Below are 14,365 nucleotides of genomic sequence, written 5' to 3'. Positions count from 1 at the left end.
AAGGGAGACAAACAGCAACAAAAATAAGGTTTCATGGCCTATTTCCATAAAGAAGAAATGCCGATGATGGACCGTGAAATGTAGCACAAAGTGCCTTGTGGCATCTTTCATAGAAAATCACCAACGCCTCTGGAACGAAGGCAACTTTATGAATGAATAAGGCTCTTAGCTCCACAGGTACAGCCCGAATTTCCATCCGTCCAAATTATATTCTCGTGTATGCATGCATGCACTCAAAAATGGCTTTTCCAAATGCATGGTGGTATCTGGCAGAAAAACATTCTCACTTAAAACTCGGACAGTTTGCTGGATGACAAGAGGAGGACAGATAAGGTGGCTTTCAGGTTTCACATCTGAATATTTTATAGGGAATCGATTCAGATTGCCCAAATTGGACTAGAAGGACAGTCCAATGCCTGTTTAGATGGGGTGGGGGAGCATTCCCTTGCTTGCTCAGATGGAAAAAAGAACTACGGTACCCGGCATTACCTGGCGGCTGGCTGGAGGGCAATGGGGATGGTAGGACTCCCCCTCCCCATCTAAACAGGCCTAAGGTTATTCCTAGGGGGAGGCTGGTTACAGACCCTGGGTGATGGATGGGGAAAATCCCAAGCGCCCCGCTGGCTCCTGAGTCTAGGCATCAGAGCATGCTGACTCTGGTGATGGAAGCGGCACGCAGCCAGCAAGGCTAGTAGCCGCTAATAGCCGCCTCCGCCAAGCGTCTGTCCGGTCCTTTCTTAAGGCCATCAGGCTTGGCGGCCATCTCCGCTTCCCGTGGCAGCGAATCCCACAGTTCAACTACACACTGTGTGAAGAAGTCCCTCCTTGGATCTGCCCTAAACCTCCCCCCAGTCAGCCGCATGGGATGACCCTGGGTTCAAGCACCTCCCTCTCCACCTGCCCCAGTGCACTGAGTGGGAGTTATCTTCCAACCCACCCAGAGGGCGCAAGGTTGGGGAAGGCTGGTGCAGACCACGGGCAGGTAACCTCCATCAGGCCAATGCAATTTCGGGACGGCTCTCAGGAACAGCTTCCTATGAGGGCCAAAGGCAAACGGGGTGAGACCAAAATCACAGGACATCCTATGGTGGTTATGCTGCTGTTGGGGGACACTTGTCACTGCCAAGGACTGAGGGTTCCAGGAGACGTTTCAACTTTCCCGAGCCGGGGCAGGGGAGAAAGCACCAAAGTCAGGAAGCCATCAAATGCTCTGCGCATGGCGTTCTAGTTCTTGGTGTGCTTGGGGGGAAAGGGGGAGCAAGTGGCAGCTCTTGGAGAGAGAGAATCCAGTGGCCCGAAGAGGGACTGTTCCAGAGACAGAAGAACCCTTCTGCATCGGGCCAAAGGTCCAGCATTCTCTTCACAGTGGACAAACAGCTGCACATTGGACAGGAGTACCACAGCACCTCCCATGATCCCCAGCAGCTGTTGCACATAGGCATACTGCCTCTGAAGCCGGGGCAGCACAGAGGCATTGGAATTATTCCTTGAAGGCGCAACCCCAGGCAGCTGAGCATGCAGGAGGCCACCAGCGAAAATGACCAAAGATTATGATATGGAAATGCCAAGGGCCCGATCCTGCGCAGCTTTAGACAGGGCACGCCTGTTTGCTCTGATGAGGCTTTATGAAGGCAGAACCAACATCAGCCTGGCCAGCACCATGAAAGCGCCTGGCCAGCCAAGGCAGAGATGAAGTGCACAAAGGCCTCTAGGAAAAGGAAGCGGCACCCCTCCTGGCTGCTTCTCAGAGCATTGCTCGGTGGGCGAACAAAGGCATATTTCATGGTGTGCAACCGTGACAGTGTTTTCTGAAGGGGACCAAACAGGAGGGACCATTTCTCACGCCTTGGAAGTTAATGACTGATCCACTGCGCAGGTTTACAATTTAATTGAAAAATGGCAGGCGGGAATAGGTACGATGATTAATGCAGCCATTAATCATCGGGAGGCCGTGGGGTAGCACCACCTAGGGCCTGTGATGATGCTCTGGAGCACCCAGCCAATAAGCCCAGATGCTGGTGGATTTTTAAGGAAGGAGGAAGACAGGGGCGAGGGGAAGGGGGGAGGCAGTGACAGGCCCCGAGAAGCCATGCCCTGGGTTGAGATTTCTGCCTGGAATAACTGATTATTTGCCATCATTTGCTTGCATTTGCTCTTAATTTGACTGTTTTGTTTTGTGTTATTACAGTTGCTGTTTCCACAAAGCTTTCCTGCTTCGCAAGTTGGCCGCGCAGGCTTTGGATGAGAACAGTTGCAGTCCAGCGGCTGTGTTAATTAGATTTAGATCCTGGCTCAGTGGGCAGATGCCCTTGGAGTGCCTCGCCCTCACCAAAGCACAGAATGACGGCAAAGTGGCCATCAATGCGATGACGTCACCGCCGAAAATGGCCAAAGGGTGCGACGGAACATGCCACGGGCTTGATCCTGTGCAGCTTTGGACAGGAAAAAGGCACGACAAGCCCCAGCAGCCCCAGCCATGGGGTTCTTGTTCAGCCCCAGCATGGAGTTCCCCCATGGTCTCTCCTGTCCCCCGTGCTGCTTAGCATCTGCATGAAAGTGCTGCGTGGAGTCGGCCAGAGGTTTGGAGTGCGATGCCAGGGGCGTCGTGGTGACATCTGCTCATCAAAGCTGGTGCGGCTGTGGAGGTGCCAAACCGGTGTCTGGCCACAGCGGTGGCCAAGATGAGAGAACAAAGCGATGCTCAGCCCAGATGCTGCCGGTCTCCTCTAACCAGATGGAGGGTGTTCCTCCTGCTCTGGACTGGGCCGTGCTCCCCGCGAAGGAGCAGGTCCACAGCCTGTGGGGCTCACCTGAGGCTCGGGCCAGCCCCGTGGTTTCTACCAGTTTCAGCGGGGGGCCAGCTGCACCCCCGTCTGGACTGGCTTCAGTAAGCCATGCTCTGCATTAGATCACGGCAACGCACTCAGGGTGGAGCTGCCCACGAAGGTGGTTCAGGAGCTGCAGCTGGTGCAGAATGAGGCGACCTGGTCGGAACACACAGAAACCAGTTCTGGCCCACCTGCACTGGCCGCCTGGACTCTTCTGGGGCCAGTTCAAGGTGCTGGCTGCAGCCGACAAAGCCAACTACAATCCAGCCAGAGACTGGACTCCACCACCGGGCCTTCCTCCGAGGGCCAACGCTGGGGGAAGCTTGGAAGGCAGCAGCAAGAAGAAGGGCTTTTTCTGCGGTGCCCCTGCCATCTATGGAACGACTTCCCCACTGCAATCCTTGTCCTCTTTCTCCTGCCAGCGCAGGACTGCCCTTTATGCTGAGGTTTTTAAAGATATACTTGGTTATCTGGAGTGTGAGGGGATTGCCCCTCTCTGGGGTAATTCTTCATTGTGTTTTTCTAGCTTTTTGCTTCTTGCGATTAGACTTCATGATATTTTATTGTATTGTTTTTATGCACTTTTGTAAACTTCCCAGAGAGCTTGGATTGTTGCAGCGTACAGAAATGAACGATGATACTCACGGACGGTATGAAATGAAGGAGTGCCAACCTCGGGGGGTGGGGGAGGCTTGGGCAGGACATTCCCTATGGGACCCCTCCAGGCATCGACCTTCCCATGGCCATCACAAGCAACCCCATTGGCTCTTTCTGCTCTTTCTCAGCATGGGCACCGCTTGCTTGCTACACAGGCAACAGAGCAGGGAGGCCAGGGCACCTCCTGGGCTTCCTTCCCACCAGCTCTGCAGTCTGGACCAGAGTAAAGCCAGGCAGCAGTCAAGAAGAAGAGCAAGCTTGACGCCATTTGCATGTCCTCAGGGCCCAACCAAGTCTGCTCTTGATGCTGGCCGTAAAGAAAGGATACAGGGACTCCATATTCTAAAACCTGAGCAGCATCGCGGAGGTGGAAAGGTGATACACCACACTGGGTGGAGGAGAGAAGGATCTGGATGAAATCCACATTAGGCTAATGAAGCCATCTCAAATAACTCATAACAGGGACCTCTCAGAGCTGTGGTAACACTCCGCAAATCCAAGCATGAATAAATAACCCCAAGCCCAATTGTATTAACCTCTGGCGGAGCAACGCAACTCAACAAATTATCCTCAGCTCCAAATGAGATTAGAAAAGGGCTAGGAAGATTGGGGAAGAGAGTTCGTTTGGCTGGGCTCATCATGTAAATCTAATTCCAGAAATGCTTTTATAAAACTGTAATTGTTTGTAGATTTTTCTGGAAACCAGCTAGGGAGGAGGAAAAGACCAAATGTTGTGCCCTGGCAAGAGATTCTGGCTTTGTGGATGCGTTCTGGGCTCATTCGCCCACTCCATTCATCTTCACGCTCCCTTTCTAGCCAGGTGGGAACCTCTTGCAGTTTGAGGGCCGAATTCAATTTCAGATAAGCTCTCCAAGAAAGGGCCGACAGCAAAGGGGGGGGGGTCAAAAGCAGAAACAGTGCTGGGAGGGGCCAAAGGGGAAAGGGTGGGGCCAAAATTAATGAACCCATCATCATGACACTTCCATACCAAAGCCATGGGGGAAGCATTTCAGCTTTTCAGAGCTGGAGAAGGAAGGCACAAAAACCAGGAAAACACCAAATGACCGGTGGCTCAGGAAAATGTGGGGAGGAATCCTGACCATCTGAGAAACCCCAGCAGTTTAGACCTGGCTCCAACTGGGCCAGAAACGCCTCCAAGTCCCTGCCTCTGTTTTGGGCAGTTTTTAGTCAAGGAGTACTTGGACTGAACCCTGCCTGTTAATCAAGTGATGGAAGGTTTTCTTCCAGACGTGGTTTCTGGTTGCAAGCAGCATCTCAGGTGTCACCCAGGTCTCATACTGCAGGGGATGGGGTAAGAGAAAGCTAGCATCTGCCCAGGCTCCTGGGTTCATTTTTAGCTGCTCGTTCTGTACGTACTGCACAGAACTGCAAACCCTCAACTGCAGTTTCATGAAGGGCGCAGTCCTGTGCATATTTTGCTGGGAAAAATGTTCCACACCTCCCAGCATGCTTGGCCACCCATAGTGGTTGGGTGCTGTGCGAGTTGTAGGACGTCTCCCCGTAGGCTGGCTGAGGCATGCTGGGAGCTGCAGGATTTTTTTGTCTAAACAGGCATAGAATTGTACCTTCCCTCCCTGATTTCCCTGACTCTAAGTTCAGTTCAATCCATTTCCAGGTCTGGTTGCAATACAGATCTTGGGAGAAAATGACAGCATGAAAACCCATATTCATGTCCACGGATATTTCTCCTAGTACACACCTTCTACAAATGATTGCCCACTTTTTCGTAATGGTTGTGTTTTTGGGAGCATCTGACCTGGGAATTCTGATTTGCCCAGTTCTGGTTTTGGTTGGCAACTGCCAGCCAGTTCATGTATAAGTTTGGGGGGTGCAATTCCAATAAACTCAGGTCAGCAGAAAGTAGCTCTGCAGGTGTTTTGTACTTCAACTCCCAGCATTCCTGACCTTCGGCCAACCTGGCTGTGATTTCTGGGAACTAAAGTTCCAAACATCAGAGATCAACCTTCTGCCCGCCCCTGCAAAAGCATCTTGCAGCATTCTTAAGGGTTGGGTCAAAGTGAGCTGAAAGAAATGCAGCTGACTCTCTCCCAAGCCAGCCAAAAGGAGGTATTCATGTGGCTGTCAAAGACTGGACATCCACATGTTGGGGATTACATGAGCGGAGCTGGCTGAAGCCAGGGGTCAGACTAGATGGCCCAGGAGACCCCTTCTGGCTCCCTTTTTCCCCTATGTTTCGATTCGGCTTGAGAGGAGTTAAACACCAGCCCACAACTAAATAGAGCTGCAGCCAAATTCAAACAAGGGAAACTGCTGGTCTGCCTGTAAACCAGTCGCAGCCCACCTCCTAGACAAGAATGCGTGATTCACTAATTCATGTTCCAGATGCTTGGAACAATCCATTTCCTAATTATTGCTCATTGTTCCTCTGTGACTAGAGCGACTAGAGCAGACGAAGCCGAACTCTACATAACAAAACAGCATGACTCACAGCTCCAGCTCCAGGGCCTCTCTTCCGGATTTCCTGAATGCAAAACACAGGCAGGCAGGCCTTGCGGTTGGCCACAATCACGGCACTGAGGAGCCACTGTGCAGTCGTGGCCCCCCCACACCTCCGTGCACCTGCCCCACCGGTTTCTGGGGAAGCGCAGCCCTGGCAAAAGCAGGTGGACCCCTCCTCCCCTGAACCGGGATCTGGGCCTTCTCACTGCACATCTGCAGCTGTTTGTGTGCTGCAGATACCTGCTTCCCACGAGGTGCTTAAAAAACTGGGCAGGCACAAATGAACTGTGCCTTCCCTTGACGTGCCCATGGCAGTCCTGCCCACCTCTGCCCCTCCGCGCCGTGCCCGGGCCAGCTCTGCCATGATGCCGCTGCAGGCCCTCCGGCAGGGCTTTCCACGAGGCAGAGGACAGGAGGTGTGGCAAGCCGTGGGGGTGTTTGCCCTGTGGTTTAGGAAGGTGTCCTGGGATAGGCGCGATTGTGGTTAGTCGTGCCGATGTCACTGGCTGTGTCTCCAGCCTGCGTTTCAGTCTGAAGTTTAAAGGCCCTACCCATGGGCAGATCCTTGAAGCAGAAATAGGCTAATATTTTTGCCCTGCCCAGATGTGGTCCTGGAAGCTTCACAATGGAAATGAGCTGAACAAAATCTTGCACCTGGTCTATGCATAGAGGTTTTCAAGAGACAGAGAAACCAGTCTGCACTGATAATGAGGACTAGAAGCATGCTGCAGTTGTGCAGGAGCATGGAGCAGGGAATGCAATATGTGGTAACGGGCACGGGAGTCGCCTGTCCAAGAATCTCAGTGTGCTTGAGATTCAGTGTGCTTGGCTCAGCAGCCACCACCGCATGGCCGAGGCTGCATCCATCTAGCCTAGCCTGGAGAGCACTTACAGGAGCTGATGGCAATCTTTGGTTTGTTCGGCTCGAGTTATCACCCCACTGTTGATCGATTGAAAATGCAAGTGCAGCTGAAGGGCCTGGAACTGCACAGGTCTCTGTTCCTGAGTTAACTGTAGAACCACTCCTAGTTAAACTGAAATTGCGGCGCAGAGGGTCAGCGTGAACCCAAAGGCCAGGGTCAAGAGTAGGTATGACTGGGCAGCTGACGATGTCCCATGCTCCAGCAGGGGCCCACTAGCAAGGGCCCCCCGGCGTTGCTCTTCCTCTCCTCCGCTGGAACTGCTCCCTGCCTCCTGCTCTGGCCCGGTGCCGGTGCCCTGCCTCCTTCCACACCAGCCCTTGCCTGTCGAGCAAGAAAGGGGTAGCTATGCCGAGAAAGTGGGCGCAGAGCCCAAGCAGGTGCTGAGAAGGGAGAGTCACAAGGGAGCCGGGGAGGCCCTGCCGACGAGCCCGCCAAACCCTGGAGCTGGTTTGAGTTAACTGGAGGCATAGTCATCGTTTCCCTGCCCCTGCAACCAAGGCTCTGAACTTGGGCCCTGGAACAGCCGTCCTTCTCTCCCCCCACGTAGGTTCTTTCAAATAAAAGCCTTTCTTCAACTTCCTGAGACACCTTTGGCATCAGAAATCCTTCATACCCAAGATTGTTGCTAGCGGGTCCGAGTCCTGAGGGGCGCAGCCAGCTATAAATCAAAATAAAAAATAACTAGATTTCTGCCGCCGACAAAACAAACATTGAAAACGATCAAGCACGGCACATGGAAGTAATAACCTGTAAACTAATAAACTGACCAGACACTTTGATAGTGCAATTCCCCCACAAGCGGCGATCGTTAATGGCCACTCTGAACCGCAAAGCTTATAGTTTTCTACAGAAGGAGAAAATATTTCCACCTCGCAAGAGATCCCGGGGGCGTGCTGGGTTGGCTCCTCACAAAGTGCGGGCTGTATCGATCACTGGAAATGACCTCCGCCTTTCCCGAGCTCATCCCGTTCTGGAATAACAATACTGAAACCTTAAAGTGCTTTCTGTAAAGAGGAGGAGGAGGAGGAGGAAGCAGCAGCAGCAATGCACCAAGGGGTGGGTAAGAAAAATCTCCCTTGCCAAAATAAATAACAGGGCTGAAAACCTGCTGGGGCTGCTATCGCCCTTTGATTGGAGATGCTTTTCATTGCAGCCGGAGGGGGCGTAACGCAACGGCATGGTGTGGGCTCCCTGTGGAAAGGTCTTTGGCTCACTCAGGTCAAATATGTTTACTCCACTGATTCGCCCAAAAGTTCTCCGTGGCAACTTGACGAGGCACAGTAGTAAGACATTCCCAGCCCTCCAGGTGACCTACCACCTGAAAGACACGACACACAAGGAAACAGGAATGGGGAGGAAGAAGGAAATGCACAGCCAAGCTCGGGCCCCGATTCTCACGACAATCATGAAAAACGGTCCAGGGAGCCCGATGGTGATGTTTGAGGGGCGGCCTGAGGCAGCTGGTGATGGGACAGGGCCTGCTGTTCTCCTCTCCCTTGGCTCTGCTGCCCGATGGATGCAGGCTCCATCCCCGGCATCGCCAGGTAGCGCGTGACGGTGAACCCTCACCCGCCAGGAACCCTTTAGTTTCTTCTGAACCTCCAAGAGCGAAGGCCGGGCTGCCTCTGTCCCCGCACTGGCTCCAGGCTTGGGGGCCTCGGACAAGGCCCCCTGCCCGCCAGGGCGCCCACCGTCGCAGCACGTGCCCTCCCGCTGCAGGTGCTCCGCCTTCCCTTTCCCATCGCGGCCACCTCTTGCTCAGGCAGAGAGCCAGCAAGGAAAGAGTGGTGTCTCCCACCCCTCCGTCTCCTTTGTCCGGGCAAGAGCAACCGGTGGGTGAACTAGCTGGTGATGTGCAGTTAGTTCAGTCCATTCAGCTTGGGTTTTGCAGATTTCGCCTCGTTCCACTCGCCCCAGTCTCTCTCCAAGGCTTAGTTCTGTTTGCCTTTTCAAATCAGTCTGTGCAGGCCCAGGCCAGAATCACGGAAAGCTCAGCTCGCCTCTCTGACATCCCTCGAGCCAGGCAGCTGTGCTAGTGCAGGGCTCTTCTCAGTGGGAACCTGCTGGGCCCCTGGCAAGTGCCCAACCAAGCCTTCACTTGGTGCTGCCAGGCCTGTGCTCCCACCTTGGGCTGTGGCCCATCTGCACTCTCCTTCGGGACACTGGCCACCCTGGACCATCTACCGCATCTCCCCAAATCCGACAGCACATGAGCAGCAAGAAGCAGAGCAGGCTCCTCTAGGATGAAGAAAAAGGGATCCACCAAAGTTGTCATGGTTTGTTCTTTTTCAGGTGGGCAAGAGAGTTTTACTGACACCCAGAGCCATTATCTGTGCCAAACAGGGACATTTGCCCGAGTGTCTGTAAGAAGCACCAGGATGAAGGGGGCTTCATGCCGCAAGAGAAAGAGGAGATTGGCCATGCAGGCAGCAGAAGAGAACTTGCCCCTTTCTCACATTCCTTTAAGAAAGGACACCTGAGGGAACCTCCTTTCTATGGAACTCTGCTGCCCTCTGGAGGAACTGCAGCCGTAAGTTTCCTCTACCAAAACCAGTTTCTTCAAGGGAAGGGAGAGAACGCATTACAAGCTCTTTTAAAACACCTGCGCACATTACCACTTGCTAATCCAGACCCAAGTGAAGCTGCTACCTGTCGGGAATTAATGGTTGCTCAAATGCAGCTCGCCTCCAACATGCATAATCTCTGAACACTAGCCCTGCTGCTGGGACTGATGGGAATTGCAGTCCAAAATCATTAGGAAGGGTCAAGGAGCATCTTTTCCTTATGATCTGCCATGAAATCCTGCACCAGAGAAATCTGCTAATTGTTAGGAGCAGAGCCTTCTTAGTGGTGGCTCCGGGGATGTGCAGTGTTTTCTCCCAGGAACTCCATAGGTGGTCCATCCTGCTCTCTTTCTTCTATATTACTTCAGCTGTATTTCATTTTGCATTACTTTTGTGTTTTTAAAATATTCTAAACATTTTTTTCAAACTCTGAAAGCATAGTGTATAAATGGTGTTCTTGTAAACGGTTTAATGAAGAAATTAAAGGTCTGTCATTTTCAGGAAGGGGAGAAAATGAGAGGAGTTAATATATAAAAGAGCCATGAGAGAGTGTATTATCTTTCCTTAAAGCAATTACATTTAAATTACAACTGCTATGTTTGGTTGATTAATTGGTGATATTAATCAGTTGAAAACCTTTCAGTCAACTAAAAAAAGTATTCCTGATTAATACATGGAAATGTTTTTCTCATATGCAGATGTATGCTAGTTGAGATGAACAGTGCAATCCAAGGATTGAACGCTTCTAAGTAGATGGCTGCAGGATTGTAACCTCATTTATGTACATATATTTTGTTCCTTGCCGCATGTTCCCTTCACCGTTTCCCACTCCATTTTTTTTTTCCTACCCAGCTGTTTTCCTCTATCCCCCACCACCTTCATCCTGCATTCCTTCTCCTATCTCCTCCATGCCATGGTTCAGCTGTAAGCTCCTTGCCTTTTATAGAAATGTTGTACATGTGTATAATTTTATAAAAGCCAGTACCATTATTCACCTTAAACACTTTGGTCAAACTCTTCAGCTAGAGCAGTTCTAAGTGGCTCATATAAGACTAATGACAAGATAGGGCCTGCCTGTCCATTTACAAGCTAAGAAATCACACAAGAGGAAGAAGAAATGGGGAGGGATGAGAAACACAAACAGATGTAGACACCTTTTTTTTTTTTTTTTAAGTTATAGGGTGCTTATAAAGCCCGGGTTGAATGGGAACAGTTCAGACGAGCCACAGGGTGCTGGTGTCTCAGCACAGTTGATAGTATACACCGCGCAATTTCAACACTTCCTCTGTTAAGTGCTGAGCAAGAGGGCCAGCTGCTTTCTGCTGGGCATTGCCTGATTTCATTCCATAAACATAGAATGCATTATTTTTTACTTTTTGATTACTGTGTCGGCTTTTATGTTGAGAGCTGCATTGTTGTACGCCACCCTGGGTCAGCTGGTGCCCTGAAAAGCGAGCAAGAAATATTTATTCGCATTATCGTAACTGATTTTTTAATGCATCTCTCTATACCCATATAGAGTATATGGTATATCTTCCTTCTATACCTTCTCCTCCTGTAGGGTATGTTGTTGATGGCCCTAGGTCCATGGAACATCACTGCACGCACAAGCCCCCTCCGCAGCTCGAACAGAGGCCCGCCCGGCAGGCCGAAGAGGCACAGACGCAGCGCCCCTTCTGCCCGATGCTGGGGCGAAGCTGCGCACTTTGCCGCCCGCCTCCGCGGCAAGCGAGCGCCCCTCCCGAAACAGCGCCGCACAGCACGCCCCCGGTGCCGGGCCAGCGAGGGGGCGCTCTGTGCATGCTCAGGGGCACCTCGCCTCTCACGCTTCCTGCGCCCCGCCCAGCGGAGGAAAGACGCCACCGGAGGAGGCGGAGAGAAGGGGCTGCAACCCTGGGGAAGGGCGGCCGAGCGCGGCTGGGGTGAGCGATCGCGGGCGAGCGGGCCGGCCCTCGCCTCGGCGCGTCGCGCCGGGAGGGCGGGAAGCTGCGTGCCCCAAGCCGAAGGGCCGCGGGCGCGCGCGCGCTCCCCAGTTCCGGGCGGGCGCGCGCGCGCCTTCTCGAGCCAGGTCTGCGCGCGAGCGGAGACAGCGGCGCTCCGGAGGGTCGCCGCGGCGGCGGAGGAGAGGTGCGGGGGCTGGAGCCCCGGGTCTCCGCCGGGGCCGCTGCCCCGCCGTTCGCCGGCCAGGGGCGCTGAACGAAAGGCAGGCCCGGAGCCGCGGCGGGCGCGGCCGCATCCGTGAGCCGGCTCTCGCTGCCCGGAAACAGCTTCCCCCGCTGCTGCCCCGGCCCTGCAGCTCTGCGCCCTCGTGGCTTCGCGACCCGGAGCGACATCCTCTCCGCTGCCCGTGCGACCCTTCTGCAGATAGGAGACCCGGCTCTCGAAAGACGCGCGCGCACGCACGCACCTCCGGGCACGTGTAATGTAGCGCATGCACATTTGTGAAGGCAACACGTTCCGTTTTCTGTTCACTTTTTAAATCATTTTATTTAGGGCGCAATCCTGGGCATGTTTTGGCCAGGCAGGAGCCCTTCAGCTCCCAGCATCCTCAGCCAGCATGGCGGGGGGTGGGGGGGGGATGGCCTCCAGCTCCCAGCATGCCACAGCAAGCATGGAGAGAGAAAAGCCCTATAACTCCCAGCATGCCCGAACCAGCCATGGGCTTTTTTAAAAAATCTAAGCATGAAAAGGGAACTTGGAAGCTGTCGCGCAACCATTTATCAGTTTGGGTGGAATTAGTGATCGAAAGCTTCCGTTGCAGTGAAAAGCCGCAGCCATGGCTGCCACATCTGTACTGGCCTCGAAGCAGGCCGAAGAGATGGTGGGGGGCATCCTGACGGAGGTGGTGTGTACAGCCTTCGAGAACACGATCCTCGTGGTGGTGACGCAGTACGGGAAGATGGGGACCCTTGTCTCGGTGGAGCCCACTGCGGGGCCGGACAGCATCAGCTCCCCCTTACTTACGACAAAAGTACTGCTGGGTAAAGATGAGGTAGGTGGCTATTCTTTCCCTCCTGCGGTAAGAGCATTAACTTAAAATGTGCTGGTATCTTGGCCACGCTGCTCTTGCACGGTCTGTCCCACCCCGGAATGTGGGTTCCGCGCGTCTCCAAAATTAAACTTGGCCTTTGGGCTGCAGGTGGTTTAGGATGTGGCCTTTGGAAATGAGGTGGAGGGAAAGAATCAGCTGGGCTGGAGGGTGTAGATTCTGGAAGTGAGACTTTTGGCAAATGAAGAGCCACCTGTACACAATCATCCCATGACATGGCAAGACCGTTGGGTGGGAGCTGGGCCAACGTGGTAAAGACTGGGGCACTGCTTTCTCAGAGCAACTGAATGCCTGTTTCTTTTCAGCCCCTTATTCACATCTGCGCAAAACATCTGGGGGCGGCCGTGTCCCAAGAAGCTGGGAACAAGCCCGTGCTCCTGGCCATGGCCTTGAAGGACAAAAGCCTCGCGGGGATCCGAGCTTTGCAAGAGCTGATCTGCCAGTGCCGGGTGTGGTGAATTCAGGGTTCCCCCACTGAAGACACGACCCCGTTTGCGTTTGTCGTCTCCCTCTGCCTGAAGCGGACTTTGGCTCTTTTGCCTAGACTTCATTTTTGGATGTGAACTGTATGGCTTTGCCACGTAGACACACTTTCTAAAAAGCATCTTCCTTTTTATCATCATTTTGAGCATGGAAAAAATAGGGGGCTGTCCAGATGCGAATCATTTGGGAAGAATTCACACATAACAGGACTGAGTTTCTTATGGGAATCCGTGACTTTCCAAACTGTCTGTATGGTAACCCAGTAAACAGCCTCACAAAATCTCAATTCTGATCCTCACGTGTTGTCCTTCGAGTCCACGCATGATGTTCAAGATGAGGACAAGCGGAGTCTCTGGGGCTCCTTCCCCTGAGTGCCAAGCGATCAAAAAACTTAAGAAGGCACCTGGTTTTGGGCTTAGAGGGTGTGGGGGCACAGGTGTCACGTGATTTGAGTGGGAGAGGTAAGTGGCACTTAACGCTGCACTTTTCTTGAGTGTAAGCCCCAATGTCCTTCCACTCGAACAGACATCAATACTGTCGCACCCTTCTGTGCGCTCTCGGCCAGGATTACCCCCCATTGAACAGGACAGGGCTTCTTTGCAGTGAATAAACGCAGGACAAATTTACTGAAAAATAAAGGAATTGCAGTGTGTTCGTGGAAGGGCTTTGGGTTGCTTAATTAAGCTCCTTGTGCATGCTTTAAGCTTAATGCGTGGGTTTAGTAATACCTCTTCACTCAGTTTCTGACAGTGGGGCATCTTTACTGGAGGTCTTCCTGGACAGTGGTTTGTGAGAATCTACTCACGTGTTACATCAACCGCACCTCAGCGCCCAGTTCAGCTGTGAAATCAGCCACCGCAGGATGTACAGCCGGCCACCAAGTTAGATGACTTTTTCTTCTTTTAGATTAGGCAAGGTCATGATGGATAAGGCTGTCCACAGTTGCTAGTCCTGATGGTCATACGCGGCCTCCGAGATCAGGGACAGTGTGCCTAGGTCTGCCTCTTGCTGAGCAGCATGGATAGGAGAGGACTGCTGCACCCTGGCCCAGTTTGGGGGCTTCCTGTGGGCGGCCGGTTGGCCACCATGTGACCAGAATGCTGGCCTAGTTGGACTTCGGATGCAGCATAGGGTTTGGTTAGGTTGTAAATCTTCTAGCAGCTTTGCCGTGGTTAGAAATGCTCATAAAGGAGCCCATAAAAATTCTCCATACCTCTAAACCTATTTATTTTTTTACTATGAATTATATGGGGGAAAATCAATAACAGCATAATAATGCAATTGCATTTCCAACAGTCCAACTTAACTACCAACATTAAAATCCATTGAGTGATGCACGGTGTTGAGGCGATATTTAATGTGTGCGCCTTCGGTACGTCC

General features: G+C 52.7%; 1 protein-coding gene and 1 long non-coding RNA gene across 2 annotated transcripts; one reads left to right on the top strand and one right to left on the bottom strand.

Annotated features, from left to right (window-relative positions):
• Nucleotides 1–9,984: 9,984 nt before the first annotated feature.
• On the bottom strand, nt 9,985–11,132 carry LOC123025272. Its single transcript, XR_006415089.1, has 2 exons — nt 11,000–11,132; nt 9,985–10,897 (listed from the first exon to the last, which is right to left on the bottom strand). It is a non-coding gene; the product is annotated as an uncharacterized LOC123025272 (long non-coding RNA).
• Nucleotides 11,133–11,310: 178 nt separating this feature from the next.
• Nucleotides 11,311–13,271, top strand: PSMG3 (proteasome assembly chaperone 3). Its single transcript, XM_044433859.1, has 3 exons — nt 11,311–11,375; nt 12,215–12,445; nt 12,808–13,271. Exons 2-3 carry the CDS (start codon nt 12,230–12,232, stop codon nt 12,958–12,960), a joined length of 369 nt encoding a protein of 122 aa, XP_044289794.1. The 5' UTR covers nt 11,311–11,375; nt 12,215–12,229; the 3' UTR covers nt 12,961–13,271.
• Nucleotides 13,272–14,365: the final 1,094 nt, after the last annotated feature.

Source organism: Varanus komodoensis, unplaced genomic scaffold (genome assembly GCF_004798865.1).
Source record: "Varanus komodoensis strain SLA01 unplaced genomic scaffold, ASM479886v1 scaffold26, whole genome shotgun sequence".
NCBI classification, from domain to species: Eukaryota; Metazoa; Chordata; class Lepidosauria; order Squamata; family Varanidae; genus Varanus; species Varanus komodoensis.
The sequence above is the reverse complement of the archived record's forward strand: the minus strand, read 5'-3'. Positions and strand labels throughout refer to the sequence as shown.

Bases quoted from the DNA above. Each gene is read 5' to 3' on its own strand.
- PSMG3 (XM_044433859.1), top strand. From the start codon at position 12,230: ATGGCTGCCACATCTGTACTGGCCTCGAAGCAGGCCGAAGAGATGGTG. The intron at 12,446-12,807 runs GTAGGTGGCTAT...GTTTCTTTTCAG, and splicing joins TACTGCTGGGTAAAGATGAG to CCCCTTATTCACATCTGCGC.